The sequence below is a fragment of the Salvelinus alpinus genome, chromosome 21 (genome assembly GCF_045679555.1).
Source record: "Salvelinus alpinus chromosome 21, SLU_Salpinus.1, whole genome shotgun sequence".
Classification (NCBI taxonomy): Eukaryota; Metazoa; Chordata; class Actinopteri; order Salmoniformes; family Salmonidae; genus Salvelinus; species Salvelinus alpinus.
The window spans coordinates 2,265,609-2,292,238 of record NC_092106.1 but is presented as its reverse complement, the minus strand read 5'-3'; the positions used below and the strand labels follow the sequence as shown (position 1 = coordinate 2,292,238).

Genomic DNA, 26,630 nt, shown 5'->3' with positions numbered 1-26,630 from the left:
CTGTGGGTACGACATCGTCAATGCACTTTCTAATGAACTCGCTCACCGAATCAGCGTATTCGTCAATATTGTTGTTGGACGCAATGCGGAACATATCCCAATCCACGTGATCGAAGCAGTCTTGAAGCGTGGAATCAGATTGGTCGGACCAGCATTGAACAGATCTGAGCAAGGGAGCTGTAATTGAGTGTATGTAAACTTCTGACCCACTGGGAATGTAATGAAAGAAATAAAAGCTGTAATAAATCATACTCTACTATTATTCTGACATTTCACATTTGTACTGGGATTAAATGTCAGGAATGTGAAAAACTGAATTTAAATGTATTTGGTTAAGGTGTATGAAAACTTCCGACTTCAACTGTATGTGTTGATAGCAACTGGATGACTTATTCAGTGTTAATGTAATGTTAGCAGGCTGGTAAGGCTAACGTTAGTAGGCTAGTAGGGCCAACGTTAGCAGGCTAGTTGGCTAGCAACCTTGCAAGTTGATTTGTAACAAATTCATAAAGTATTTGCTTGTAAATTTTCTGAAGATGTCATTGAAACCAGTTGTCCTGAGTGCAAATAATTTGTTTTAATTTGAAATGTTACATTTTAAGTTATTTATGTTGGAGTTTATGTTATAGGCAAAGAGCTGGATTGCAGGGTCCACCATTTTACATCACACTCCGAAAAAACATTTTCCGACGTGACTTCGGCATTCTTCAGAATTCTAATCGGTTTGATGTAATAACAAAAAAAATAGAAAAGTGAGGTGTAACTTTGCATTGGGACTTTTGAAGCGTATACTAATGCAAATCCATATGTTACATGTGGTTACGTTTATGCTACCTACCCATTAAATATTATGTTGTAGTTCAGCTTCAGTCAACAGGGGGCCTCTGTGTCACTGTCAGAAGATATGTGCTTCAGTCAGAAAAAAGTTCTATCATCTCTTCGGTCTCAGCTAGCTAGCCAGCCAGTAGCTACCGATGTGGCTAGCCAGTCAAGCTAGCTACAGAAATGAAACCAATCAAATACATGTAATATTCATATGTGTAAACATACTGAATTATAATTGGATGCATTTTACCGCCATATCATACTGTGCTATGATTGGTTAAGACCACCCAAATGGTTAGGTGATGGGCAGTTTGATCCTGGTTGGCGAAACGTGAACATGCCAGTTATAGCTAGCTAATAAAGAGCTATGTTAAGAAATATCCTGTAGTACTGCATTTTATTATTTTGTACAAAGCGTGCAAAACAAGACATGGTGTCAGAGTAAAAGGTCTTACAACATGGATTTTTCTGGAGTTCCTTCACCTTGAATGGACTGGGAGTCTACAAACCTACCCGATACACTCGCTGGAAATAAACACTTTCCTAATATCATGACTTATATCAACATCCTTAGCTTGCCCATTCACTGAATATACTGTTAAATAACTCTGAGTGACACTCAAAAGCTTAAGGATGCTGAGCGGTAATGCTAGCTTATTAGCATTAGCCAACCTTTATGTTGAGGTAGACAAACTAGTTAGCTAGCACAAGCCTGTGGCTAACTCTGCTGCTTCTGCTGCACTTTGACTTTCTGGCTGTTATGCCCTCTCCACCTCATTCACTGCTGCCTCAACCTGCTCGCTTTTTTTTGCCACTGCTTTCGGGAAGATGTTCCGAATATCCATATTTGCTCTGTGCTATATGCTCGACCAATCACAGCAGGCACCACGTCACTCCAAGGGCTTCTGGCAGTGTCTGCTACTGCCTAGCGCAGTATGTTGTATTATTTATTTTTGTCATTAATGTGTAATATTTCATAGCGCAAGTGATGGAAACTCATCAGACGGAAATAAAAATCATTATTTTTTGCGGTACGAACAAAGGCTGAAGTCCTAGAAGCCCAGGCCTAATGACGTCACTGCTACTGACAGGATAACAGAAGCCATGGGGGGTCAAGATGGAGCACGGTCAATTGGCCTTTGCACACCTTTCTCGCTGCTGGCATTCTGGTCCCGTCAGTATAGAGGAACGCACACTAATGCCCTGGAACAGAGCCAGCATTCTCCTAAATATTTCCCTCCAACACATCATGGGGCTAGATATCAAGGGCAGTAGTTCTAGTCGTCAGGGTTCACAACTGGTTGCTTTATTATGTCCCTCGCTGCAGATGGAAGAGGATCCCGACATTGTGAACCGCAACACCGAGCTGGATGACATCCTCAGACAAATATCAGAGCTGGACAAATGGAGAAACATCTTCAACTCCCGTGGGTAAGTTGGAGAAGTCAATTTCACCTTTCAAATGATTGTTTTCTTTGGGTCATTCCATAGGCCTGTGCAGTAATTATGAGAAGTCTATGCTGTTTTATAGCCTTAACACATCTAGTGCATAAAGATATATTCAAGCAAGACCATGCACATTACTTTAAACTTATCAGATCATATTTATTTACAGGTTGGAATTACAAGATTGTATCATTAAAGTAAGTTGTATGTTTTCTTTTACATTAAATAACTTGAAAATGCCCAAATAAACTTTCTTGAATCTGGATTTCATTCCTATAAAATGCCTCTGCATGGATTCATTGCTCACCAATGCAATGAATAGAAATTTGATTTTGTTGAATAAATTGAAATACATAAAAATGTAAAAAAATGTTTTAGATATACACTGAGTGTACAAAACATTAAGAACACCTGCTTTTTCCATGACAGACTGACCAGGTGAGTACAGGTGAAAGCTATGACCCCTTATTGATGTCAGTGTAGATGAAGGGGAAGAGCAGGTTAAATAGGGATTTTTAAGCCTTGAGACAGTTGAGACATGGATTGTGTATGTGTGCCGTTCAGAGATTGTATGGGCAAGACAAAAGATTTAAGTGCCTTTGAACAGGGTATGGTAGTCGGTGCCAGGCGCATTGGTTTGCGTCAAGAACGTTAACACTGCTGTGTTTTTCACGCTCAAGGCAGTTTCTGTGTGTATCAAGAGTGGTCCACCACCCAAAGGACATACAGCCAACTTGACACAACTGTGGGAAGCACTGGATATCAACGTTGGCAAGCATCCCTGTGGAGTGCTTTGCGACACCTTGTAGAGTTCATGACCCAACGAATTGAGGCTGATCTGAGGGCTTGGGGGGGGGGGGGGGGGGGGGGGGTGCAACTCAATAGTAGGAAGGTGTTCTTAATGTTTTGTACACTCAGTGGCCTACTTATAAATATAAATACATTTAAAAGAGGTTCTTAGTTTTATGACATTCTCTTCGTGAATCCATAACCACGTATTGTGACCATAAGCACTTGCACACCTGCATCTCCCATCTCACCTGCACTTCTTGCATAAGTCAGTTAGCTTAAAGCTTACATTTTCAGTGTGATAGCGGATCCTATGCAGATGCTCTTCTCAGATAACCGCATGTCACTCCTATCCAATCAGACAACGTGGTGCAGTGTGTGTGGAGGGCTTTTCGTCACTGAACCTGATCTGCCTCGGAAAGACCAGGGGCGGAGAGAGGAGAGAGAGAAGAGAAAGAGAGAGAACTGGGTGGGGCATATAAGTTTACTGCTCACCCAGCAAGGCTTACTCTATCTCTCCCTCTGTCGTCTATCTCTCTCTGTATCCTTCGCTCTCTGCCTCTCTCTTTCCCTCTTTGAATATCCCCTATATATCTCCCTGTCTACCACACCTCTTGGCGACTTCATGTGGAGAGTGTGTATAGTATAGGTATCGTCGTGCTGTAGTTAGGGTTAAGGGTGTCGAGGCCCCGTGGCGTGATGACAGACTACCAGGAGCTCCTACAGACCATCCGGGATCTGCAGCCCTCCAGACTTGGCTACATCGAGATCCTTCAAGAGGAGGTAAAGAGGAACCAGGATGTGAGTGATGACAGATACCTCCGGCAGTGTTGGGGCCAATTAGTTTCAGTTCAGAACGCAAATTGGCAATAAAGTCAATTCAGGATGTGAATTGACGGAATTTAAATTAAATTGACCCCAAGCCTGACCTCCGCTATCGCTGCGCTGGTCCCCTCCAGAGCCAGCATAACTTTTCCACAACATATTTGTCTCTGTCTGTCCTTCTCTGCTTCCATTCCTCTCTCAGCATACCTTTTGGCGACTACATGTAGAGAGTGTGTATAGACTCCTAGAGAGTATGTGTATGGCCCCATCCAGTCACATGGCAAAACAACGATAGGCTATAGGACTGGGTCGTTCAGTGCCTTCAGAAAGTATTCCCACCCCTTAACTTAATCCATATTTTTTTGTGTTACAGCCTGAATTCAAAATTAATTTTTACAAAAAATCTCACCCATCTACACACAATAACCCATAACGACAAAGTGAAAACATGTTTAGACATTTGTGTAAATTAACTGAAAAAGAAATACAGAAAAATCTAATTTACATAGGTATTCACACCCTTGAGTCAATACTTTGTAGAAGCACCTTTGGCAGCAATTACAGCTGTGAGTCTTTCTTGGTAAGTCTAAAAGCTTTTCACACCTGCTTTCTACACCAACATTTGCCCATTATTATTTTCAAAGTTATTCTAGGTGTAACGAGTGCGCTGGGAGTCAGGAAGCAAGTTCAGGGAGTGAGTGTTTCAATAAATGAAACAATAAACAGGTAACACAAACAACGCAACGACATGAAAACAGAGTCAATGACACCTGAGGAAAGAACCAAGGGGAGTGACAGATATAGGGAAGATAATCAAGGAGGTGATGGAGTCCAGGTGAGTGTCATGAGGCGCAGGTACGCGAGACGATGGTGACAGGTGTGCGGGATAATCAGCAGCCTGATGACCTAGAGGCTGGAGGGGGAGTATACTTGACAGTACCCCGTCCTGGCGCGCGGATCCAGCCGCAAGACGCCGTCAAAGGGGACGAACCCGGGGTTCAGGAGCAGACCGGTCATGCCAGCTGATGCGCGAGAACCTGTCATGCCAGCTGAGGCACGGGAACCTGTCGAGTCAGCTGGGGCGCGGGAACATGACAGATCGGTTGAGGCAGGGGAGCCTGGCGATCCGGCTGAGGCATGAAAGCCCGGCGAGCCGGCTGAGGCAGGAGAGCCTGGCGATCTGGTTGAGGCATGAGAGCCTGTAGCAGTTCCCAGACTCAACGTCATTACTCTGACACAAAAATAAAATAAAAAAACACTCCCTGATGCTTCCCTTAGTTGAGGTGTTATTCTGTAATGAGTGCGCTGAGAGACAGGAAGCAAGTTCAGAGAGTGAGTGTTTCAATAAATAAATGAAACAAGTAACACGAACAACGCACCGACATAAACAGTCAATAACACCTGAGGAAAGAACCAAGGGGAGTGACAGATATAGGTGTCACGTTCTGACCTTAGTTCCTTTTTTATGTCTTTATTTTAGTTTGGTCAGGGCGTGAGTTGGGGTGGACATTCTATGTTGTTTTTCTATGTTTTGTTCTGTTGTTAGATTTCTATGTGTTGGGCCTAGTATGGTTCTCAGAGGCAGGTGTTACTCGTTGTCTCTGATTGGGAGCCATATTTAGGTAGCCTGTTTTTCATTGTGTGTTGTGGGTGATTGTTTCCTGTTGTAGTGTTTGTTTCACATTTCAGGACTGTTTCAGTTTTCGGTATTATTCACTTTGTTATTTTGTATTTTTCAGTGTTCAGTTTTAATAAATTAAAATGGACACTTACCACGCTGCGTATTAGTCCGATCCTTGCTACTCCTCAGACGAAGAGGATGAGAACCGTTACAATAGGGAAGATAATCAAGGAGGTGATGGAGTCCAGGTGAGTGTCATGAGGCGCAGGTGCGCGAGACGATAGTGACAGGTGTGCGGGATAATCAGCAGCCTGATGACCTAGAGGCCGGAGAGGGAGTATAGGAGACACTAGCTCTGTCAAATTGGTTGTTGTTCATTGCTAGACAACCATTTACAGGTTTTGCCATAGATTTTCAAGTAGATTTACGTCAAAACTGTAACTCGGACACTCAGGAACATTCCCTGTCTTCTTGGTAAGCAACTCCAGTGTAGATTTGGCCTTGTGTTTTAGGTTATTGTCCTGCTGAAAGGTGAATTCATCTTCCATTGTCTGGTGGAAAGCAGACTGAACCAGGTTTTCTTCTAGGATTTTGCCTGTGCTGAGTTCCGTTTCTTTTTTATCCTGAAAAACTACGCAGTCCTTAACGATTACAAGCATACCCATAACATATGGAGAGTGGTACTCAGTAATGGTTTGTATTGCATTTGCCCCAAATATAACACGTTGTATTCAGGATGAAAAGTTGATTGCATGCCAAATCTTTTTCAGTATTACTTTAGTGCCTTATAGCAAAAATAATGCATGTTTTGGAATGCTGTACAGGCTTCCTTCTATTCACTCTGTAAATTAGGTTAGTGTTGTGGAGTAAAACTACAATGTTGTTGATCCAGCCTCAGTTTTCCATCACAGCCATTAAACTCTAACTATTTTAAAGACATGTTTGGCTTCATTGTGAAATCCCTGAGCGGTTTCCTTCTTCTCTGGCAACTAAGGTAGGAAAGATGCCTGTATCTTTGTAGTGACTGGGTGTATTGACACCATCCAAAATGTATTTCATAACTTCAACATGCTCAAAGGGATATTCAATGTCTGTTTTATTTTATTTTACCCATCTACAATAGGTGCCCTTCTTTGCGAGGCATTGGAAAACCTCTCTGGTCTTTGTGGTTGAATCTGTGTTTGAAATTCACTGCTTGAATGAGGGACCTTACAGATAATGTGTGGAGTACAGAGATGAGGTATTCATTCAAAAATCATTTTAAACACTTGCACACAGAGTGTTTAATTGCACACAGAGTGAGTCCATGCAACTTATTATGTGACTTGTTCAGCACATTTTTATTCTTCAATTTATTTAAGCTTGCCATAACAACGGTGTTGAATACCTATTGACTAAAGGCATTTCAGCTTTTCATTTTTTTTAAATTTGTAAACATTTCAAAAAACATAATTCCACTTTCACATTATGGGGTTTTGTATGTAGGCCAGTGAAAAAAATCTAAATTTCATCTCTTTTAAATTCAGTGTGGGAAAATGTGGAAAAAGTAAAAGGGTTGTGAATTCTTTCTGAAGGCACTGTATATGTGCCACCGTGTCCAAACTGAATGGAAAACAAAACAGCCACGAGGGCTGAGAGATGGAGACAGAGACACATAGCGACAGAGAGTTCAACCATATGTTTACCATCATCTCATTCATGCAACCTTATCATATTGCAGGTTCTTGTTGATTGGATTAATGTCAAGATTCAATTCAACGAGTGTTATAGAGCAGCAAACTAGACTGCTGATAATGTACCTTTTGAAAGGTATTTTCCCAGATTTTCCCAGAGATCACAGTCACGGTAAAGGCTGTGCATGTCAGCTCAATCGTTATTTACCTTTAAAAGTCTGTTATAGGGTGTTGCGGATTGAAACCTAGCCTGAACCTCTTTTAAAGAATGTGGGGTTTCTCAAAGAAGAGGAATTGTGTGTTGTTGGAATATGTGGGACATTGTGAACGATAAGGTGGGATCTTTCTGACGGTCTCTGTCACGTCTCTCTGCAGAGGCCTCTGGAGAGGACTAAGCTTGAGGAGGAAAGCGAGGATGGCACAGGCAGGCCACCATCCACGGCACAGCCGCCTCGTGGAAACGCCAACCTATTGACAGTGCCCTACTCTATCCCCCTGGCCCTGACTGTCTCTCCTAGCCTAGGAGGGCTCCCTATCACAGCCGAGTTAGCTGGGGTGAGTCTGCACTAGCAACATGAGCTGGTCACTTGACACCTGCTGCTTCCAGTTGCTGTGTTTGTGTGTTTCACTGTGTGTGTGTGTGTGTGTGTGTGTGTGTGTGTGTGTGTGTGTGTGTGTGTGTGTGTGTGTGTGTGTGTGTGTGTGTGTGTGTGTGTGTGTGTGTGTGTGTGTGTGTGTGTGTGTGTGTGTGTGTGTGTGTGTGTGTGTGTGTGTGTGTGTGTGTGTGTGTGTGTGTGTGTGTGTGTGTGTGTGTGTGTGTGTGTGTGTGTGTGTGTGTGTGTGTGTGTGTGTGTGTGTGTGTGTGTGTGTGTGTGTGTGTGTGTGTGTGTGTGTGTGTGTGTGTGTGTGTGTGTCAGAGACAGAAGAGCAGCAATACAGAGACCTTATTTATTCATGGTCCTCTTAAGCAATGGATTGAGTTAGCAAGTGTGGTCATCTGAAAACAAGTTAACAAGGTCTTTTACTACAGCCAAATGATCTGGAAACTGTTTTTGAGTAGTTGTTTTCGTACAGTCTCTGTTGACATCTGTCAAAACTAGGACTGTGGAGGTCATTACATTTTGTCAGCTGGTAATTGTCGAACAAATAACTTCCGGTCTCACGGTAATTAACCATTAATTAACATAAACGCGTTTAGCATCTCCTGGTTTCCATGCATATCCTACAAGCCACTGATGCAGACCTTCGAAACATCTACATTTTTTAAAAAGTCTAAAAAATCCATGTAATATAGACTACACCATCACAATAAACGCATTATTTTAGACAGGGCTAAAGAAACATTATGATATGAAGAAAATGTAGTCTATTTCAGAAGAACAGAATAGCATACTCCGAGTTGTCCTTATGTTAGGGCCTGATCTGGCTATGCCATGTGGCTGTGAGCTACACTAGTTCATTTAGCAAAAAATATTTTATTAGAATTTTGTGGCATTATTTTATAGTATGAATAATACAATTGAACATAGCTGAATAAAAAAGAGAGGATATTTTCTCCAAACGATTTCCGAGGGAGTGCGCACATGCGGCTATTCGGTGTTGAGCAGTTAACAAAGAAACACGTCCTCCTATATGCTTAATTTATAGTTATTTAGTTGTGATACAAACGTTGGGCTATACGTTTTGATTTTTAATACATTCTAATGCATTCATGTCTGCATGATGCAACTGTGAGCGTCCCTCTTATCGAATTCCAAGGCGCATATTGAAGATGTTAGAAGCACTGTCCACATTTACATTTTGTCAGCCAACAAGATGAGTAGACCTAACAACCAACAAATGCACTAGACTAAACACTAGACCTTATAATACAAAAGTTGACCTATTCTATTGCTCAACTTGTCCTTCTGTGCGATAAATAAATATTCCAAACACACTCTGGGACAGTTGTGGGATGCGATAGATTCCAAATTAATACAACCTCTCGCATCAATTTTTTTTTTTAAAGCAATGAGGCTGATGCAACAGATCAGAATGTTTAGCTTAAAATGCTGATAAACTGTTAGTCTATTTCTTCATATTGTAAGCGCAGCAATGCACACACGGCAGTAGGCTATAAGTGTAAACGTCCCAAAATGCAATCAATTAGTGGGAAAATTGTGTTCTCAAAAGTGACTGCAAATGCTTTATTATAAAGGTTCATTTTTATGGTGAAAATGTTCTTCCCCAAACTTGAAACTCACACGCCGCCTACGTATGCCAGTTAAGCTGTTATTTGGCCACATTAGTTGTGATACAAACCTTATCAAAACATATAGGCCTATGAGCTAGGCTACATGAGGTGTGTGACTATGATTGGAAAAGTCGCAACAAAAGGCATACACTGTTTCTTGCTTTACTGCACAAGCTGGGAATCATTCGCAAGTGATAACACATCATTCACAAGTGATAGGCTAATATTGTCACCGATCAGACTATAGCCTACTAAATAATATGCTGTATGTGTGATATTCGTTTTCAATGGACCATTATCATGCATGAGTCTCGGTACAGGGGCAAGGGGAAAAAAGTATTCAGATCCCTTGACTTTTTCCACATTTTGTTACTTTACAGCCTTATTAAAAAATGTTATACATTTTTTTCCCGTCATCAATACCCCATAATTACAAAGCAAAAAGAGGTTTTTAGAAAATTTTGCAAATGTATAATTAAAATAAATAAGTATTCAGACCCTTTACTCAGTACTTTATTGAAGCACTATTGGCAGCAATTACAGCCTTCTTGGATATGAAGCTTGACACACCTGTATTTGGGGAGTTTCTCCCATTCTTCTCTGCAGATACTCTCAAGCTCCGTCAGGTTGGATGGGGAGCGTAGCTGCACAGCTATTTTCAGGTCTCTCAAGAGACGTTAGATCGGGTTCAAGTCCAGCTGGGCCACTCAAGGACATTCAGAGACTTGTCCCGAAGCCACTCCTGTGTTGTCTTGGCTGTGTGCTTATGGTGAACCTTCGCCTCAGTCTAAGGTCCTGAGCACTCTGTAGCAGGTTTTCATCAAGGATCTCTCTGTACTTTGCTCCGTTCATCTTTCCCTCGATCCTGACTAGTCTCCCAGTCCCTGCCGCTGAAAACATCCCCACAGCATGATGCTGCCACCACCATGTTTCACTGTAGGGATGGTGCCAGGTTTCCTCTAGGACGGATGCGTGGCATTCATGTGCCTTTTACTGAGGAGTGGCTTCCGTCTGGCCACTCTACCATAAAGGCCTGATTGGCGGAGTGCTGCAGAGATGGTTGACCGTCTGGAAGGTTCTCCCATCTCCACAGAGGAACTATGGAGCTCTATCAGTGTCTATCAAGTTTTTTTAGGCAACTAATGACCATCAGCAGCATCAGAGCTTGGAGAAGCCTAGTTACCGTGACTAAACGGTCATGTGGAATTTGACTGTGGTCATGACTCGTGACCGCCAGTGTGGTGGTAATACGGTCACCATAACAGCTCTAGTCAAAACCAATGTGAATCTTGCTTGGTTGGACAGGGATCAGAAAAAGGCCTGGCATTTCTAATAGGCCCATTTTTTTTTGTCCTCAAAGCCACCACATTGGCCTATTTTCTTCCTTGACCCTAACCCATTATTTGCCAAATAATGATCCCTTTGCACAAAAACTCCAGTTGAGACAGGCCCACTGGGCGAAAGATGGGCCAGCCCATCTGACATTTGCCAAAAACTGTCCTTTGACTGTTGTCTCTCTAAATAAGTAGACATTTACCTCGAGTTGAATTACAAAGGTAGAGGTTTGATTAGAAATATTCAGATATAAAATAGATGTGAAGCTCTGGTAGAGGATATGTGTTTTTATGTCTTTCAGAACCTAAGGAAGATTTTGTTCGGCAATACTTTTTACGTCTTCAACTATGAGTGGAAGAAGTCCTTCTTCAAATTCAGGGAGCCCTACTCCAACCTGTCCTATGCCCTGGAGGCAGAAAGAGTGAGTAAACAAACCGTGTGTGTGTCTCAATAATCTCCCCTTCTTCCTGAAGTGTGCACTCATTCACTATGAAGCAAACAAGTGCACACTTCAGAAGAAAGGAGCGATTTATTGGGCTACAACCAGTGTTGAGGAGGGGAACTTTGAAACAGGGCGGAGAGACTTTGGTCAAGAGTAGCAGTGTGGACTTTTGATTATTGAAGGATAATTGACTGAAGGATAATTGTTGAATAGACTAGTAAAACTAGCCCCTACAGAAGAACCAAGTCGTTTTTTTAAAACACTAATTATATATCATTTTCTAGTCATCATAGTGAAAATAATGAAATTTAATGCCAGTAAAAATGCTAGCCAGGAGATTCTGGAGGCTGCTAAATAACCAGCTAACAAACTTAGAAAATGTATGAATGAAATGGCAGCACTGTATGTTGTTTACTATCAATCTAACAATGTAGATATGTTACCTTTTTTACATATACCCAGAAGAATCAAATGCGGTTATTTAAAGAATTACAGAGCCGTAGGCAGCATTGTAGATTATTTCATAAGGGCCTCATTAAGGTGATTAACTAATTGCAATGGCACGCCCTCTATTTTTTCCCAATCTGAGTCTAATTTAAGAGATAGTTATCCCTGTTAAATAAATGTGATGATGACACAGTTGTTATCTCAGATAGAGGATCGACAGGTGATATTCCTACAAGCTTAAAGGATCAGACCGTTATATAACAGTTGTAATCGGAGACCGGGGTCTTATCTGTAGTTCTGAAATAATGCCGTCCCCCTCCTTGTGACTCCCTGGTCCTAAGACCCATACTGCTACACGTACATGTCTTCATTAATCAAATGTACCTCTACCCCTATCTCTTACTTAACTGTAGTAGGATTAGGTTCCACCTTAAACAGACTCATTGGGTAATGGGATATGTAACTTCTTTGTCCAATTTCAGTGAGTCGGATGTCGAGACCCTCTAGACTAGAGTCTAGCCCAAACCAATTAACTGAGATAGACTGCTAAGCTGTTTTCTGGGTGTGAGATCATCCCGGTTACACCATTAGCTAGTTGTTGTTAGACTTAATTATAGATCAGTGTCACCATTATCTCAGGATGTGTCAAGGTGTCTGGTCTCGCATAATAAGGTGATTTTAATGTTGAGTGTTAAAGGTGACTCAACGTTAAATGGCTGCCTGTACAAGATTGGGAACAAGAAATAAACCATGACTCGGAAGGTCAATTAGCGATACTGTAACGGATCTTCCTCACACAGGGAACTCATTGTAGGGAAAGTTCCTAAAGTCATGATTCATTTATTTTTCCTGAAGGCCAAACTCAAGACATTTCGTTCAACAGTAGTTTTAATGAAACAGCATATTTTTTTCTTTAGGGAGGATCCCGTGCCATTCAAATGGTGGTCCAAGCGAACATTATCAAATACTTGCTCTTCACCCGCCAGACCAACTCAGACTGTTGCAGACTGCAAAGGTGAGAAAATGGCTCAAATTTGACTAAATCAAGTCAAATTAAACCCAATCGAACGTCACCCGACTAGAAACAGTCAAATTCATTTTCACACTATGCCTGCTCCTTCGACATGGATGGGTCGGATGCCATAGTCTTAGCCCTGCGTCTCAAAAGGAATTTTTACCGTAGCGTGCACTTGTTCTCTTCCCTTCTTCCCTTAAAAGGAAAGGACTGATATAAGAAATATGGATGAAACTTGTCTTACACCAATACAATGCATTTACAGTTGACGTCGGAAGTTTACATACACCTTGGCCAAATACACTTAAACTCCGTTTTTCACAATTCCTGAAATTTAATCCAAGTAAAAATTCCCTGTTTTAGGTCAGTTAGGATCAACACTTTATTTTAAGAATGTTAAATGTCAGAATAATAGTAGAGAGAATGATTTATTTCAGCTTTTATTTCTTTCATCACATTCCCAGTGGGTCAGAAGTTTACATACACTCAATTAGTATTTGGTAGCATTGCCTTAAACAATTTAAACTTGGGTCAAACGTTTTGGGTAGCCTCCCACAAGCTTCCCACAATAAGTTGGGTGAATTTTGGCCCATTCCTCCTGACAGAGCTGGTGTAACTGAGTCAGGTTTGTAGGCCTCCTTGCTCACACACACTTTTTCACTTCTGCCCACAAATGTTCTATAGGATTGAGGTCAGGGCTTTGTGATGGCCACTCCAATACCTTGACTTTGTTGTCCTAAAGCCATTTTGCCACAACTTTGGAAGTATGCTTGGGGTCACTTCCTGACTGATGTCTTGAGATGTTGCTTCAATATATCCACATAATTTTCCTTACACATAATGCCATCTATTTTGTGAAGTGCACCAGTCCCTCCTGCAGCAAAGCACCCTCACAACATGATGCTGCCACCCCCATGCTTCACGGTTGGGATGGTGTTCTTCGGCTTGCAAGCCTCCCCCTTTTTCCTACAAACATAACGATGGTCATTATGGTCAAACAGTTCTATTTTTGTTTCATCAGACCAGAGGACATTTCTCCAAAAAGTACGATCTTTGTCCCCATGCACAGTTGCAAACCGTAGTCTGGCTTTTTTATGGCGGTTTTGGAGCAGTGGCTTCTTCCTGGCTGAGGGGCCTTTCAGGTTATGTCGATATAGGACTCGTTTTACTGTGGATATAGATACTTTTGTACCTGTTTCCTCCAGCATCTTTACAAGGTCGTTTGCTGTTGTTCTGGGATTGATTTGCACTTTTCGCAGCAATGTACGCTCATCTCTAGGAGACAGAACGCATCTCCTTCCTGAGCGGTATGATGGCTGGTGTTTATACTTGCGTACTATTGTTTGTACATATGAACGTGGTACCTTCAGGCATTTGGCTCCCAAGGATAAAACAGACTTGTGGAGGTCTATAATTTTTTTCTGAGGTCTTGGCTGATTTCTTTAGATTTTCCCATGATATCAAGCAAAGAGGCACTGAGTTTGAAGGTAGGCCTTGAAATACATCCACAGGTACACCTCCAATTGACTCAAATGATGTCAATTAGCCCATCAGAAGCTTCTAAAGCCATGACATAATTTTCTGGAATGTTCCAAGCTGTTTAAAGCACTGTCAACTTAGTGTATGTAAACTTCTGACCCACTGCAAGTGTGATACAGTGAATAAGTGAAATAATCTGTCTAAACAATTGTTGGAAAAATTACTTGTGTCATGCATTTGGGTAGATGTCCTAACCGACTTTCCAAAACTATAGTTTGTTAACAAGAAATTTGTGGAGTGGTTGAAAAACTAGTTTTAATGACTCCAACCTAAGTGTATGTAAACTTCCGACTTCAACTGTAAATGTGTGAGGAGGAGTGAACGAGTGTACACTTGGGGAGAAAGGACAGATTATTAGGACAAAGGGGGAAAAAGTGGAGAGACATGTCATTGACTATGCTCTCTCCCTCCGTCTCTGCTCCTGCCCAGTCTGAGTGAGGTGGGTGAAAAGGAGCAGGAGAGGGCTCTGGTCGTCGCTCTGACTGACATTCTGTGGGCAGCTGGTGAGGAAAGGAGCGCCACCATCTCCTTAGTGACATCAGACTACTGTTTCACCCCCCACCTGGACTACAAACTGGACAACTTCACTGAGAGAGTATGGCCTCCATTGTCATAAGTTGCATGCCAGGGCATGATTCACAAAGCGTCTCTGAGTAGGAGTGCTGATTATAAGATCAGGTACTCCCTCTTATTCATCATGATTTAAATGGCAAAACCGATCCTAAATCGATTCTACTCTGAGACACTGTGAATAGTGGTCCAGACCTGAAATAGCCTGTGGTCATCTAGGAACATAGGAACGCCTTTATTCATGTATCATGACTGTTCTAGTTTTTACCATTACCTAACCTTCTGCTGGACAATAGTTGGCAAATGTCTCTAGTGTGTAGTGACATCCATCCTGTGTACTGAGAATTTGTTTTTCATTCTTAATTTCCAGTTACAGCTTTTTAGTTTCAACAAGAAAGAGGATGTCAAGAAATTTGTCTATGAGCACATCCAGTGTGTGAGTAAACAAGTAATTTTTAGCTAATATGTGGGTAACACTTCCTAGTACTGGCTGCCCAGATTCCAAAGTTTCTGGACCAATACAAAAATAACCTGTTTTGGATGGTGACTGTGTAGTGTCATGTTTCTTTTTTCCCCCTCCTGCCTGCAGTTTGAAGATGAGGGGAGTCATGGAGTCATCTTGTTTCTCTACAGCTTAATCCTTTCAAGGACCATCACCAGGTATACAACCACCAGTCCAATAGACCAGAGCTTCTTAAAAGGATAGTTCACCCACATTACAAAATTACTCATTTGTTTCTTCACCCTGAAAGCAATTGATGGACTAGGAGAGACCGCAATCCACGCTTTGGATTTGTTTACCTAGCTACCAGTGCTTGACAAGGGCTGAAATAGGCGCTGGTACTCATTTTGGTTGCCGGTACTGTTTATATTTAGGCGCAGGAGCTCCACAATAATGTTGTGCTAATATTTTATCAGATGTGCAGGAGATCAAGCAGTAAAACATTTGAGGTGCCAATATTCAGTACCGGTGAGCTCCTGCCCGGGGCAAGCACTGCCAACCACTGACTATAGCATTTTATATCCAAAACCCATTGGAATGTATCCAATATTGGCAAGTTTAAAATTTCTAACCCAAAGAGTGGATTACACTCTTGGCTCTATTTTAAGAAACCTAACGCAATGGTAAATCTTAGTGCTGGCAGTAGCGTTATAGGTTCGGGGGTGTATCAGAATTTCTTTTGCTATTTTCACAACCTGAATTATGGGTGCAGTAGCTGGCAGTGGCACGAAAGTGCTCGGTTTTGATGGAGGAAAAGTTGTAGGTGTGTCGAGGCTTGACCGCTCACTGACTAATCAGAACATGCTCCATGGCTAAATATGTGGTTGCTTCAAGTTGTGTATTTATGGTCTTTTATGTATTTATTTATTTAATGTAACCTTTATTTAACTAGGCAAGTATTGCGGTGTCATCAACTCCAATTCGAAATGACAAAATGTAGGCCTGTCCCATATTTGCTAAACATGTTGAACATATTTGTGGTCCACATTATTCTAAATAATTGCATGGCTTCATAATGGAAATATACTGTTAAACATAGCATTCCCACTCAGGGGCAAAAATCTGAGGGGGGAGAAAGTACATGATGATGGCTGGGCGGGTGGAAATTTGAGAATTTAGTATTTTTCAAACACCTGGAACCACTTTTCCTGCAATCTAGAGCCATAGTTATTATACTTAATTTTATGTAAAAAAAATCTGTATATTTCTCTGCATACCTCTTGAGCTGGCTTGTTTATCTAAATGAAATAAAAATGGTTCTCCGCATCTCTGCTAAAGTCTGGGTAAAAGATTGAAAGTACATTTAGTAATTGCTTGCTTTTCTAAAGCGTACTAACCTTGCCAGCTTTTTTGTTTCGCGCAGAGGAAACAAAGACGTTACGCACTTGGCGCCGACAGAGATGGTCGCCCAGCTTCAGGTCCTTAGGAAACTACGCAGTTATTGTTTTTTTAATGTATTATTTTACGTATTATTTCTTACATTGTTAGCCCAGGAAATCTCAAGTGTTATTACATACAGCCGGGAAGATCTATTGGATATAAAAGCAATGACAACTTACCAACATTACGACCAAGACTATGTCTTTCCCGAAGCGAATCCTTTGCTCGGACCTCCACCCTGGACATGGGATCGTATCCCAGAGGCCGACCCAAAACAACGCGGTCGCCTCAGGAGAGGCAGACGGAGATGCCTACTGGTCAGACTCAGAAGGCGAGCACACCATCCACCGCTCCCGAGCATATTACTCGCCAATGTCCAATCTTTAGATAACAAGGTGGACGACATTAGGGCACGAGTTGCCTTCCAGAGAGACATCAGAGATTGCAATATTCTCTGTGAAACATGGCTCACTCGGGATATATTGTCAGTCAGTACAGCCACCCGGGTTCTTCATGCATCGCGCTGACAGAAACAAACATCTCACTGGTAAGAAGAAGGGCGGGGGTGTATGCCTTCTGATTAATGACTCATGGTGTAATCACAACAACATACAGGAACCAAAGTCCTTTTGTTCACCTGACCTAGAATTCCTTACAATCAAATGCTGACCGCATTATTTTCCAAGAGAATTATCTTCGATTATAGTCACAGCCGTGTATATCCCCGCCAAGCAGATACCTCGTCGGCCCTGAAAGAACTTCACTGGACTCTATGTAAACTGGAAACCATACATCCTGAGACTGCATTTATTGTAGCCGGGGATTTTAACAAAGCTAACCTGAGAACGAGACTTCCTAAATTCTATCAGCATATGGAATGCGCGACACAGGCTGCTAGCATTCTGGATCATTGCTATTCTAACTTCCTCGACGCATACAAAGCCCTCCCCCACACTGCCTTCGACAAATCGGACCATGACTCCATTTTTTTGCTCCCAGCCTATAGACAGAAACTAAAATAGGGAACGCCCGTGCTCAGGTCTGTCCAACGCTGGTCTGACCAATCGATTCCACGCTTCAGGATTGCTTCAATCACGTGGACTGGGATATGTTCCGGATAGCCTCAGACAACAACATTGATGTATACGCTGACTCGGTGAACGAGTTTATTAGCAAGTGCATCGGAGATGTCGTACCCACTGCGACTATTAAAACATTTTCTAACCAGAAACCGTGGATTGATGGCAGCATACGCGCAAAACTGAAAGCGCGAACCACCGCTTTTAATCATGGCAAGGCGACTGGAAACCTGACCGAATACAATCGGTGCAGCTATTCCCTCTACAAGGCAATCAAACAAGCAAAGCATCAGTATAGAGACAAAGTAGAGTCGCAATTCAACGCCTCAAACATGAGACGTATGTGGCAGGGTCTACAGTCAATCACGGATTACAACAAAAAAAAAAACAGCTCCATCGATTAAACAACTTCTTTGCTCGCTTTGCGGACAATTCAGTGCCACCGACACGGCCCGCTACCAAAGCCTGTGGGCTCTCCTTCTCCGTGGCCAACGTGAGTAAAACATTTAAACGTGTTAACCCTCGCAAGGCTGCTGGCCCAGACGTCATCCCTAGCCGCGTCCTCAGAGCATGCGCAGACCAGCTGGCTGGTGTGTTTACGGACATATTCAATCAATCCCTATCCCAGTCTGCTGTCCACACATGCTTCAAGATGGCCACCATTGTTTCTGTTCCCAAGAAAGCTAAGGTAACTGAACTAAATGACTATCCCGTTGCACTCACTTATGTCATCATGAAGTGCTTTGAGAGACTAGTCAAGGAGCATATCACCTCCACCCTACCTGATACTCTCTGATACTCTAGACCCAATAGGTCCACTGACGATGCAATCGCCATCACACTGCCCTATCCCATCAGGACAAGAGGAATACCTATGTAAGAATACTGTTCATCGACTACAGCTCAGCATTTAATACCATAGTACCCTCCAAACTCGTCATTAAGCTCGAGACCCTGGGTCTCCACCCCGCCCTGTGCAACTGAGTCCTGGACTTTCTGACAAGCCGCCCCCAGGTGGTGAAGGTAGGAAACAAAATCTGCACTCCGCTGATCCTCAACACTGGGGCCCCTCACTGTGCGCTCTCAGCCCTCACCTGTATTCCCTGTTCACCCATGACTGCTCAGCCATGCACTCTTCAAACTCAATCATCAAGTTTGTAGACAACACTACAGTGGTAGGCTTGATTACCAACAACGACGAGACGGCCTACAGGGAGGAGGTGAGGGCCCTCGGGGTGTGGTGTCAGGAAAATAACCTCTCACTCAACGTCAACCAAACAAAGGAGATGATCATGGACTTCAGGAAACAGCAGAGGAAGCACCCCCCATCCACATCAACGGGACAGTAGTGGAGAAGGTGGAACGTTTTAAGTTCCTCGGCATACACATCACGGACCAACTGAAATGGTCCACCCACACAGACAGCATCGTGAAGAAGGCGCAACATCAATTTGGCTTGTTACATAAAACACTCTCAAATTTTTACAGATGCACAATTGAGAGCATCCTGTTGGGCTGTATCACCGCCTGGTACGGCAAGTGCACCGCCCTCAACCGCAAGGCTCTCCAGAGGGTATTGCAGTCTGCACAACGCATCACCGGGGGGAAACTACCTGCCCTTCAGGACACCTACAGCACCTGATGTCACAGGAAGGCCAAAATGATCATCAAGGACAACAACCATCCGAGCCATGGCCTGTTCACCCCGTTATCATCCAGAAGGCGAGGTCAGTACAGGTGCATCAAAGATGGGACCAAGAGACTGTAAAACAGCTTCTATCTCAAGGCCATCAGACTCTTAAACAGCCATCACTAACACAGAGAGGCTGCTGTCAACATATAGACTCAAATCTCTGGCCACTTAAATAAATGGACTTAATAAAGGTATCACTAGCCACCTTAAATAACGCGACTTTAATAATGTTTACATATCCTACATTACTCATCTCATATGTATATACTGTTCTATACCATACTGCATACTGCAGTATATACTGCATCTTGCCTATGCCGCACGGCCATCACTCATCCATATATTATATGTACATATTCTTATGCATCCCTTACATTTGTGTGTGTATAAGGTAGTTGTTGTGAATTTGTTGGATTACTTGTTAGATATCACTACATTGTCGGAACTAGAAGCACAAGCATTTCGCTACACTAGCATTAACATCTGCTAACCATGTGTATGTGACCAATAAAATGTTATTTGATTTAAGATAGAGTAGCTAGTCTGTCTAACTTACTTGATTGATAGCCTGAAATAGGTTCCCATTCTCCCAACTTCCTCCAAGAAGCTATCTGGGCTAACTAAAGCCAACTTCATAAAATTGCTAGGTGGCTAGAAGTATTAGAGAGAAACAACAACAAATGTAGTATGTGTGTGTGTGTGTGTGTGTGTGTATATATATATACAGTATATATACTACCGATCAAACGTTTTAGAACACCTACTCATTCAAGGGTTTTTCTTTATTTTTACTATTTTCTACATTGTAGAATAATAGTAAAGACATCAAAACTATGAAATAACACATATGGAATCATGTAGTAAGCCAATTTATTTAAACAAATCAAATATTTTACATTTGAGATTCTTCAAATAGCCACCCTTTGCCTTCATGACAGCTTTGCACACTCTTGGCATTCTCTCAACCAGCTTCATGAGGTAGTTACGTGGAATTCATTTCAATTAACAGGTGTGCCTTCTTTAAAGTTAATTTGTGGAATTTCTTTCTTAATGTGTTTGAGCCAATCAGTTGTGTTGTGACAAGGTAGGGGGGGTATACAGAAGATATCCCTATTTGGTAACAGACCAAGTCTATATTATGGCATGAACAGATCAAATAAGCAAAGAGAAATGACAGTCCATCATTACTTTAGGACATGATGGTCAGTCAATGCGGAACATTTCAAGAACTTTGAAAGTTTCTTCAAGTGCAGTAGCAAAAACCATCAAGTGCTATGATGAAACTGTCTCTCATGAGGACCGCCACAGGAATGGAAGACCCAGAAGTTCATTAGAGTTACCAGCCTCAGAAATTGCATCCCAAAAAATTCTTCACATAGTTCAAGTAACAGACACATATCAACATCAACTGTTCAGAGGAGACTGTGTGAATCAGGCCTTCGTGGTCGAATTGCTGCAAAGAAACCACTACTAAAGGACACCAATAAGAAGAAGAGTCTTGCTGGGCCAAGGAACACGAACAATGGACATTAGACCGGTGGAAATTTGTCCTTTGGTCTGGATCCAAATTGGAGATTTTTGGTTCCAACGTCCGTGTCTTCGTGAGACGCAGTGTGGTTGAACAGTTGATCTCTGCGTGTGTATTTGACACTGTAAAGCATGGAGGAGGAGGTGTTATGGTGTGGGGGTGTTTTTCTGGTGACACTGTCTATGATTTATTTAGAATTCAATGCTGTGACGGCCCTGAATTTGTCTGAACCGTCTCAGTGCTTCCCCTTTAATTCACAATTAAATAGCCAGCATCAGCTGCGCAAAAGTGGGTTTTGTGATGGTGGTGAGAATGAGGATGTGTTCAACCCTCACTTCCGAAGCTTCTTCACTCCGTTTGTTTTGTTGTATTTAAAAGTGTGCTTTGCAGCCTTGTCTCAAGTTTAACCAGGATCGGATCCACTCATTGCTTCCTTTGGACTACAAATCTCAGTTGGTCTCCGCTGGTTCTTCATGGCCTTCATGGCGAATTGGATTGTCTGACTGACCGACTGACTACACGTTTTTTGCATACGGTATTTTATTTGTTTTAGTGTGATGTATACCATGATGATTTGTGGTCAGTTGTAGTTGAAGGCGTATTGAGATTTGATACTCTTTATGGTTGTGTGGTAAAAGATTTTGATATTTTGATTGTAGGATTGAGACTGGGTTTACGCTATACTTTTATGAATGGACAAACATTGGGTGACTAAGGTCACTTGAGTTCCCTGAACTCCTTTAGCGGGCTGGACTCTTTTAGGCCCGAGGTACAGAACTTTTCCAGAGCTCATTATTTGTTATATTATTGTGTGTGTGTGTGTGATCATTTATGTTGCTAATACAACCCATGCAAAAGAATACAGTTGTTTTAAAGTTATTTCCAATGTTTTAAGGTTTATGAAAAGTGTATGTCCATCCTGACTTTTACATGAGTCCTTTGTATTGGTGTAGACTTGACAGACCAGACGGGACTCATTCCCTCCCAAATCAAAAGGAGAAATCAATATTTTCTCTGGTAAGCACAACCTACCTGGCACCTCAACAAACAATAACCTCAAGTCAAAACCGTTACAAGGCACACTTAACCAGCATGGCTACCACAGCATTCTGCAGCGATACACCATCCCATCCGGTTTCGGCTCAGTGGGATTTGTTTTTCAACAGGACAATGACCCAACACACCTCCAGGCTGTGTACCGGCTATTTTACCAAGAAGGAGAATGATGGACTGCTGCATCAGATGACCTGCCCTCCACAATCCCCCGACCTCAACCCAAATGAGATAGTTTGGGATGAGTCGGACCACAGAGTTAAGGAAAAGCAAGTGCATATGGGAATATGTGGGAACTCCTTCAAGACTGTTGGAAAAGCATTCCAGGTGAATCTGGTTGAGAAAATGCCAAGAGTGTGCAAAGCTGTTATCAAGGCAAAGGGTAGCTATTTGAAGAATCTCAAATATAAAATATTTAGATTTGTTTAACACTTTTTCTGGTTACTACATTATTCCATATGTGTTATTTCATTATTTTGATGTCTACACTATTATTTTACAATATAGAAAATAGTAAAAATAAAGAAACTCTTGAATGAGTAGGTGTTCTAAAGCTTTTGACCGGTAGTGTGTGTGTATATTTTAACAGGACAAACCTGAGGGGGCACATGCTCCTGTGCCCCCTTTAGGCATGTTTCCTCTGTTTGCACTGATATAGGACTACTGTAAAATGCATTATGTCTGAGCCATGGACATGCCCAACTTCAATAAGCAAGATTAAATTCACTATTAATAAGACCTAAAAAGACAATCATTCACTAATAAAATGAAACAACTTTTTAAATAGGCTGTCTAAATACAGTTCCAGGCACCATATTGGCTCCCCGTGGGCATATAATATTAAGACAACTTAGTCTATGGAGGGTTTTACGCACATCCATACTTTTCATAGGAGCTGGAAAAATATCCAATATAAAGGGGTAATGTACACTCACCATTATACTGCTCCCAAATAAATATACAGTATAGCCTAACATCAGCGTTGATATGGCTAGTATGACTTTTCCACATGAAAGGTAAACAAACAGGCAAATATAGCCTACAAGTGGATTCAGCACCACGCACAGCGATCGGAATTCCCACAATTTGACAGTTACTGTAGGTCCAAAAGAGGAAAGTGGAAGATGCATTTGTTTTTACAAAATGATTAATGAAAAACAATAAGCAGTCTTTTTTAAATAACTTGATGTTGCTAAACAGGCTTCTTATAGTGCAGTCACTGACACCTTTCATGCAAAGGGTATCACACATTATGACTCCAAACTTTTCACAGAAGCTGGCCAATATGAATGTCCAAAAAAATAAAAAAGGTAAATGCAAACTGTTTTGCTGCTTGTGATGTTTTTATAAAATGGTTACATAAGGCTGTGGACCTCTGGCAAAAGCAATGCCTTAACCTTATTGCGTTACCACTAAGTCCAGCTTTTGGTCGACCTTAAATATTCCTAGTTGTGCTGACTGAAATTGGCATGTTGGCGCACATTTTTAAGGTCACACCTCACATATTTCCAAGTTTCTTCTTAAGTATAGAGTTTTGTGAATCTGGGTCCTGATGTTACAGGTAAATTCCCGAGCCTGGTGTAAGGGGTGAAAAATGCTAGTGTGCCAGTTTTTACATGACGAAATTGCAAACTAACGTGCGTTTGACACTTGCGATCCTTAGCAACAGCCACAATGCACCAACCATTTAATGATAGGTGCATCGTGGTTTGTGTATAATTCTGGGAATGTAAAGACAGTTAATACAATATGTTCCATGTAAGAAAGACTTTGTGGTGTTACACACCACCCTGACAACAATATAATTGAATAATCTTGACATTTTCTATTAATCTCATTTTTGGAGAGAAAAGACTTAACTCACTAACTAAATCAAGGCATCTTGTTTGAAAGGTTGAGGGAGGATCTTGACTGTACCACCTCTCACTTGCTCCATTTGAGCCTTGGCAACTTTGTGTGTCGTCAGGTAAGTGTGAAGAGTGTTTCTTTGTGGGCCATACTCTTGCTTGTGGGCTTCATGTACAAACAACACCTTGCTTTATCAACAGTTGCTATAGCAGTAACACCTTGCTTTATCAACAGTTGATAGCTGCAGGCAGCACAGCAGTTTGAAGGAGCCTACTTTATGCCCTCCCTCAAGATAGACCTCCTGGCATAAATGTGTTATTGTGCAAAAACGGATTCCATTATATCTTTATATACAGTAAATTGCTATTGGAATATGGCTTAGCCATCACACAAGCATCATGCGTCTGCTGTGTCCCTATGTATTCACCAGGCACTGATGAATCTGCTGCTAACTGGCCGAGCCAGTCCCAATGTATTCAATGGAACTCTGCAGTGTGGTGAAGACGGCAGCCCTCTGGAGAAGCCCCTACACGGGGTCCTGGCTCGCAGCGCCGTAGGCTACCTGCACTGGAGCCGCGAGCTGATGGAACGTACAAAGCTGCCCATGGTACAGTAACAGTGCCTTCCTGTCTTTTCATAACTGCTGCTAATCTCAGCACCCAGAACCGAATCTTGTGCGCACTCGCCAGCTAATTATTAATTTTGTCATGAGACACTAACCTGCTGCTGACACTGCATCTGCAGCTCTACAGTCTATCTGTTCGTCTGTCTGTCTGCCTGTCAAACTTTGATCTGTTGATCAGCATCCCTCTTCCAAAGTTAACATGGTGGTCCCACAGGCACTAAACTGTTAATACTTTCTTAGCTCATCCTTTGATATTTCATTAGTCATTTAAGGGCTGAGGCTGAGCTACTAGAAATGACTCAATAGATCTCCTAGATCAGTGTTTCTCTATCCCTGGTCCATGGCCCGGGCACCGGTCCTTAGGATGTTGCTAATCGGGAACCCCAGATGCTTAGTTGACACTGATTTTGTCAGTTCTACAGTGTTCATTTTGATCTACAGTCCTCCAAAGACGCAGGATCATAGCTTGCTGGTCCCTTGCACCAAAAAAGGATGAGATGCACTGCTCTAAGCCGATATCCATAAAGCGTCTCAAAGTAGGAGTGCTGATCGAGGATCAAGTTTGCCTTTTTAGACCAGGTCTCCCCAATTTAAACAAAGCTTAAGACTACATGGACATGGGGGACCTGATCCTAGATTAGCACTCCTACTCTGAGACGCTTTGTAAATATGGGTCCAGGTGTAGATCTCTCATCTGTGCCCTATGGCGCCCTCTAGGTTGGAAGCATGCTGAAAACACCAAGGTTGCCAATTTGGGTGTGCAGTATCAATGGCACCTACAGCGTCCTCTTCAGTCCCAACCGCTCCCTGCTCTCTGACTGGAAGATGGAGCACTTGTTCCACATGTACTTCTACAATGGCCAGCCATCGCAACAAAGCACAGCCCTGCTGACCATCGGTAGGGTGGACTACATGTATCTGTATCTCTGACTACCATTTGATATATTCACATACATGTACCCCTCAGTATCAATATTGAGTATAATATAATGTGTAATGTGAATTTTATTGCATCTTAATAATCTATAGGTCTAAGTGATTACACTTTTGCTTATCAAAGCTAAATGATGGCTTGAGTGTCATCTCACAAATAACAATGGGCATAGGGCCCAGAATTATTCCCTGCTTACTATTAATACTATTATATATATACTATTATATAATATATTATTATTAGCTTATTATTGCTTATTCAATCCTCTCAGATCTATACAAGTGCCTAGAGGTTAGGGGCTAGGGGTTGATTTGGGATTCAGCACTCGTGTCTTTACTGTTAATTAACACCTCTCTTGTTACAGACACTCACTCCCACCACTGGGAGGTAGGGATCAAGGACACCCAGGGAGACCCAGAGAAGAGGTTTCCCTCTGTAGAGATGGCCATTAGGACCAAATGGGAGGGAGCTGCCATCGACTGGAACGGAACCATGCCTTTTTTCTGACCAGGGAAGATACTTGATGATCGTAATGTTCTGGATTCCTAATAATTTTTTTAATGCATTCGTTTGTCTGGTTTGAAGGCGCCCTTATGCTACCAACCCATTCAAGAAAGCAACTAAATGTTCAGTTCCAGCCGAAAACACAAAAAGTGTGTTTGCAACTTTTACAGCTTAGGCCGGGATTCAATCCTATCATGCTTTGCGGAAATGCACCATTTAATGGCTATATTCCTGCGTTCACAGTAAACACTGCATATACAGTATGTCAGCTCAATCGGAAATTACCTTTAAATGGAGCGTTATCGATAAAACGCGATCGGATCCCGGTCATAGAAAGATAAGAGGTCAATGTAAAGAATTTCTTACTGTGTAATATTTGTCAGGCATTCTATTGTACTTTTTTACAAGATGTTCTGTAAAATAGAACTATACTTTCAATGTTGTTGACCATCATAGGTTTTTGCTGTGACATGCACTGTCAACTGTGGGACCTTTTATAGACGGTTGTGTGCCCTTCCAAATCATGTCCAATCAATTTAATTTACCACAGGTGTTTTTTTTCTATTTAACCTTTATTTAACTGTGGACTCCAATCAAGTTGTAGAAACATCTCAAGGACGATCAATTTCGAGTCTCATAGCAAAGGGTCTGAATACTTATGTAAATAAGGTATTTCTGTTTTCTATTTGTAATAAATTTGGTAAAATGTCTAAACCTGTTTTCG

General features: G+C 42.0%; 1 protein-coding gene and 1 long non-coding RNA gene across 2 annotated transcripts; both read left to right on the top strand.

Annotated features, from left to right (window-relative positions):
- The first annotated feature begins 1,653 nt into the window (after positions 1-1,653).
- Positions 1,654-26,614, top strand: mindy4b (MINDY family member 4B). Its single transcript, XM_071356356.1, is given in 14 exon segments — positions 1,654-1,758; positions 2,085-2,123; positions 2,126-2,256; positions 2,441-2,468; positions 7,555-7,734; positions 11,049-11,168; positions 12,554-12,651; positions 14,620-14,785; positions 15,131-15,196; positions 15,350-15,420; positions 23,889-23,961; positions 24,274-24,450; positions 25,186-25,366; positions 25,767-26,614. Coding segments are annotated over 14 exon segments (1,578 nt in total). The 3' UTR covers positions 25,910-26,614.
- Positions 21,280-23,866, top strand: LOC139547563 (uncharacterized). Its single transcript, XR_011669543.1, has 3 exons — positions 21,280-21,477; positions 21,896-21,959; positions 22,109-23,866. It is a non-coding gene; the product is annotated as an uncharacterized lncRNA (long non-coding RNA).
- Positions 26,615-26,630: the final 16 nt, after the last annotated feature.